Source organism: Misgurnus anguillicaudatus, chromosome 9 (genome assembly GCF_027580225.2).
Source record: "Misgurnus anguillicaudatus chromosome 9, ASM2758022v2, whole genome shotgun sequence".
Lineage (NCBI taxonomy): Eukaryota > Metazoa > Chordata > Actinopteri > Cypriniformes > Cobitidae > Misgurnus > Misgurnus anguillicaudatus.
The window spans coordinates 32,525,603-32,531,836 of NC_073345.2; the positions used below are offsets into that span (position 1 = coordinate 32,525,603).

General features: G+C 36.6%; 1 protein-coding gene across 1 annotated transcript; it reads left to right on the forward strand.

The window, feature by feature from the left end:
- Positions 1-4,200: 4,200 nt before the first annotated feature.
- On the forward strand, positions 4,201-6,032 carry LOC129424234 (proteinase-activated receptor 3). Its single transcript, XM_055180832.2, has one exon. It carries the CDS (start codon positions 4,219-4,221, stop codon positions 5,320-5,322), a length of 1,104 nt encoding a protein of 367 aa, XP_055036807.2. The 5' UTR covers positions 4,201-4,218; the 3' UTR covers positions 5,323-6,032.
- Positions 6,033-6,234: the final 202 nt, after the last annotated feature.

The following is a 6,234-nucleotide window of genomic DNA, read 5'->3' on the forward strand; positions in this document are numbered from 1 at the left end:
TTCGGGCATGAACCACATTTTTAAGGTCATCCCACAGCATCTCAATTGGTTTTAGGTCAGGACAATGACTAGCCACTATAAGGTCTTCATTTTGTTTTCTTCAGCCATTCAGACGTGGACTTGCTGGTATGTTTTGAATCATTGCCCTGCAGAACCCAAGTTCGCTTTAGCTTGAGGTCACGAACAGATGACCAGACATTATCATTCAGGATTTTTTAGTAGAGAGCAGAATTCATGGTTCCATCACAGCAAGTCTTCCAGGTCCTGAAGCAACAAAACAGCCCCAGACCATCACACAACCACCAACATATTGTACTGTTGGTATGATATTCTTTTTCTAAAAATCTGTTACTTTTATGCCAGACGTAATGGTACACACATCTTCCAAAAAGTTCAACTTTTGTCTCGTCAGTCCACAGAGTATTTCCCCAAAACTCTTGGGGATCATCAAGATGTTTTCTGGCAAAACTGAGACAAGCCTTTTATGTTCTTTTTGCTACACTGTAAAAAATTTGCTGTAATTTTGCAGCTGGTTGCCAGTAACTTACTGTAGAAGATAAAGGCTACAAATGTTTCATGTTCATTTAACTTTGAACAAAATGTTGTCAGTAAATAACATAAATGTATAATCTACAGTAAGTTACTGGCAGCTAGTTGCCAGTAATACCCAGTTATACTGTAATTTCTACAGAATTTTTTTTACAGTGTACAGTTCTTTAGATCAGTGGTTCTCAAACTGGGGGCCGGGATCCCCAGGGGGGCCGCGAGATGGTGCCACGGGGGCCCCAGTTTTATGACATTTTATAAAATAAATTAATTTATCATGAATTCTGTGCAATTAAACCTAAAAAAATAAGACTACTAATCAACAGCACTACTTCGTATCATTTAATGTGTTTTGTTTAATTAAAAGTTGAGTTTTAAAACAGTTTCTTGTCATAAATTTTCTTTGGGGGGGCCGCGAATGAATGCGCCATACACAAGGGGGGCCGCACGCTGAAAAAGTTTGAGAACCACTGCTTTAGATGTTGTTGTGGGGTCTTTTGTGACCTCTTGGATAACTCGACAGTGCGCTCGTGGGGTAATTTTGGTCGGCCGGCCACTCCTGGGAAGATTCACCACTGCTCCATGTTTTTGCCATTTGTGGAAAAGGTTTTTAACCTTTTCCAGACTGATAGATCTCAACTTTTTTCTCTTTTTTTAATATCTTTGGATCTCGGTGTGATGGCTATCTTTTGAGGATCTTTTGGTCTACTTCACTTTGTCAGGAAGGGCGTCCAACACTTTCACACCACTGTATGCAAATGGAAACTTGTGAAAACAGAAATAAAAATGCACGACTTGATAAAGTATTCTTTAATTGTGTCTCAAGAGAAATGAATGATCTTGGATGCCAAACACAATGCAGTATTGTTGAATATGCTGACAAATAAATGCTGAGATCTGTGTTTGTGGGCAAAAGTTAATTAAAATGTTCTTCACACAAAGCTCTCAAATCTCTTCAAGATAGTAGGCACATTAACCTTAAAGGTTATTTATTGGTCCTTTTTTCTACTTTTTGGAGCTTCATAACCCCAGGGCAGTACATTCTTTCTGTGCATGTTGAAAGTGAAACACTTAAAAACATCTGCTTTTGTGCTCCACCGATAAAATAGAACCATATGGAGTTGAACCTAAGCGTATATAATGACAAATAATTGAGTAAATAATGACAGAATTTTTTTTATTTCGACTAGACAGAACTAGACACAACGACCAAACAGATTATAATTCATTGTTATGGGGTTCATCGGCGGAAGTGGTGACAAGGATGATGTCATCGCCATGGAACGACACCGACATGAGAGAGAGAGAGAGAGAGAGAGAGAGAGAGAGAGAGAGAGAGAGAGATGCAGTCCGAGCGCGTGTGTGTAGGGTTAGCACTCGTTTGCATTCCAGACACACAGACAGAAAACTGCTGAGATCAAACCGCTTGTTTTTTAAGGACTAAACTCGACTAAAGCAGAAGTTATGGGGAAGATTTTTCTTTTATTTTTGATTACTTTTCTTCTTCTATATGCGACCCAAGCTAAAGGAAAGATACTTGATTTGTTTACCATATTTTACTTCAGTTACCCCAAAACTTCCTTTACCACGACATATTTGTAAACGATTAATTATTACATTTCAATATTAAAACAAATAAGCATTAAGTTTGCTACATAAAAGCATTTTTGCTATAGCCTATAAAATGATTTAAAGAAAATGTATCGTATTAAAAAGTAATGCATAGGCTATGTGAAATTTTAAATATAAAATAAACAGTATTAATGAATTATTTATGAACATTACATAAAGAAAAGTTCACTGCAAATGCTGGATTGTTTCCCCATAAATGGGTAAGATGTGGATAAACCCAACTGGGTTAAAATTATGCCCAACCTATGCTGGGTAGTTTTAACCTATAGTTAGATCAAATATGGACATTTTCTATATCTATTGGTTGGGTTTGTGCATATTTTATCCAACCATGTGTTGAAAACATTCCAGCATTTTTTAGACCGTACCCCTGTGCATGTCTGTGCACGTAAAATGTGTTTCTAAACATGATTTTTTTTAAACTGTTAAACTGTGATTGTTAAAATGTTTACATTTTTAAATTTTAAAAATGTTACAAAAACAATTTAATAACTATATAAAAGCACACGTACACAAAAATGTTTACATTTTTTAATTTAAAAAATGTTACAAAAACAATTAAATAACTATATAAAAGCACACGTACACAAAAATGTTTACATTTTTAAATTTTTAAAATGTTACAAAAACAATTTAATAACTATATAAAAGCACACGTACACAAAAATGTTTACATTTTTAAATTTTAAAAATGTTACAAAAACAATTTAATAACTATATAAAAGCACACGTACACAAAAAAATTATGGGTGATTTTTAGTGGCGGCCGGTAACTTCTCTTCTCCGAGGGGCACAAATTCAAAATTGTTTTTGCAGTGTTGCTCCTCATGTCAAAATATGTGTTTGTTGCGTCATGTGAACCATGTGCATAATGCGTCATGTCAAAATACGTGCCTGCTTGTCTCAAAAATACGTGTCAAAAGGGTTTATGGTACGCTGTAAAAAATACTTTGCTGCCTTAAAATTTTTTGTTGAATCAACTCGGATTTACAAGTCATTTCTACTTACTATTATTTATCTTGACTAGAGATGAGTTGTTATAACTAGAGTTGTTATAACTTATAAAATTAAGTTGACTTTTCTTAACTATATTTTTTAAGTTGTGACAACTCATCTCTGTTGACATGACTTGTAAATCTGGGTTGATTCAACAAAAATTTTAAGGCAGCAAAGTATGTTCACAAAATACTCACCACACTGCAAAAAATGACTTTCTTACTTAGTATTTTTGTCTTGTTTTCAGTAAAAATATCTAAAAATTCTTAAATTAAGATGTATTTTCTTGTTGAGCAAAATGACCTAAGAAAATAAGTCTAGTTTTGGACAAAACATATAAAATTTCAGCCAATTTGTGCTTAAAACAAGCAAAAAAAAAAATCTCACAATGGAATAAGATAAATTATCTTGAATTAAGTGTTTATTTTTTAAGTGTTTAATTTATTTCAATAATTTTTTATTCCATGGCAGTTTTTTGCTTGTTTTAAGCACTAAATTACTTTTATTTTTTGTCTAAAAACTGGACTTATTTTCTTGGGTCATTTTGCTCATCAAGAAAATACATCTTAATTTAAGAATTGTGATATTTGTACAAAAAACAAGACAAAAATACTAAGACTACAGTCTAATACTAAGTCATTTTTTGCACTGCACACTGACTTAACACTAAACTCTGATTACACATGAGATTAAACAAGTATCTGGCAAACACGAGCGGCTCTTTTATCATAAACTCCAAGCAGACACATATTTTGACATGTCACATGATGCACATAAGTTTACATGACGCACCGAACACATATTTTGACATGATGAGCCACACACATGAAGGGCTAAATACATGTTATGACGAGCTTCGCATTGTGTGCCCTCAACAAAGAAGTCACCGACCACCACTGGTTATTTTCAAGCCAGCGTAGAATTGTATATTTGACCCAACAATGGGTTAAAACAACCCAGCATGGTTAAATTGCAACCCAAAATGTGGTTCCATCCTTTTCTGACCCAATGCTGGTTTAAAAATAACCAAGCATTTTTTCTAAAATGAAAACTTCTCTGTCCCCATCCACAGGAAAGAGGGCCCGGAAAACCAAGCGCAACGTCACTGATAGCGCCAGACCGAGGACCTTTCAAGGAAACGCTATCCCAGTCAACATTCCTCTTCCTGCCAACCGAACAGAACCACACACGCGTGTCCGCTCCTTCGCCGTGGGTTATATAGAAATGGAGTTGCGTAGCAACAACACTGCAACGTACCTCAGTGGTCCTGTGAGCCGGTGGTTCATCCCAACTATCTACATCATTGCCATCCTTGTTGGGATTCCCGCCAATATTGCAATTTTGGTTGCTCTTGGAGCCAAAGTGAGAACAGTTTCATCTGCCATTTTGTACTGTAGCTTAGCAGTGTCTGACCTGCTGCTGTTGCTTAGCCTGTTGTTGAAGGCACATTATCACCTCAACGGCAACCATTGGATATTCGGCGAAACCGCCTGTCGCATCACTACCGCCTGTTTCTATGGCAACCTCTATTGCTCAACGTATACGCTAGCTTGCATTAGCATTAAACGCTACCTAGGTGTGGTTCACCCCTTTCTCTACAAGAGCCTGCCAAAGCGAACATTCACTGTGTCGTGTTGCTTGACCATTTGGGTCGTATTTATAATCGCCATCCTTCCAGAGCTCCTAGTCAAACAGAGCTACCGCATAGCCCATCTGGATATCATCACGTGCCATGATGTCCTTCCGGGCAACTTAGATGCCTATCAATGGCTCGTCTACTATAATCTTGGCCTTACTTGTTTGGGCTTCTTCCTGCCCTTGGTGTTGACGGTAGCGTGCTACACTTCTATAGTCTGGCATCTTAATCGCTCGCACCGGGACTGGGCCTTGTACATCCGAGCAAGCACTTTTAACTTCATCATCTTCATCGTTTGCTTCGGCCCGAGCAGCTGTTTTAATTTTGTGCATTATGTGTTGCTCTCTACAAGCACTGATGAGAATTTCTACATCTACTTTAGTGTGGCTGTGTGCTTGTGTTGCCTTCATAGCGCTCTCGATCCGTTTCTGTTCGCAATCATGTCCAGGACTGTTGGGCCGAAACGCTATTTTCTTACGCGCAAGGGTCGTGCACATAGCATTTCTGCTTAAAAATATAAAATGCTATGAAACGTTTTAGTATTAACGTGCACTTATGAATAATAAGACCAGAAATGTGTCTTAGGAAAATAATTTGGGTCAGTTTTTGATTTAGTGTCGACCTTAAATCTTAATCAAAAAGTTGTTTCGCTCCTTTATAGCTCATTGCATAGCAGCGTAAAAGGTCATGGGTTTGAACCCAGGGAACACACGTATTGATAAAAATAAATTGTAATGCACTGTAAGATGCTTTGAATAAAAGTGTAGGCCAAAATGCATGCATGTAAATGTTTTTTGGTTTTGATTCTGAATACGAACGGTATTCCTATTCTAGAAACTAAGTGTACTGTATTTACTGGCACAAGTACAATGAGGACTAATATATTTTGGCTTGAATCGGTTGGACAGAACCCGGCTCCCTTTATACTGAATACAAATGGAGAGACATTTGAATGCTTTAGAAAGAAAGGAGTGTAATAAACTGCCTGGACTGTGTTCAGAATGTGTGTGTGTGTGTGTGTGTGTGTGTGTGTGTGTGTGTGTGTGTTTGTGAACAGGGAAGTGTTATTTAAAGCCTTGTTGACCAAGGTAAAGCTTAACTGTACACGCTTTTGTATAGAAAATCTGAATGCTTTGTGAAAATCATGATATATTTACTGTAACCTTATGTAAATGTAAATTACAGTATTAATATAGTCATTAAAGCAAATAATAAAGCAAAAGTTTCACTTGTCTGGTATTTTTATACAACTGTGTCAATACAGTCTTTCCTGACTTATGTCTGTCTGTTAATGTGTAATGACTTTTCAGGCTGCTATGACTTATGTCTAAAAAGTTTTTTTTATATTTCCTTTATCTCGTCTGGATATGCACACAATGCATCATGGGTAGACAAAAGATGATCTTTATTTTATGTTATAATAG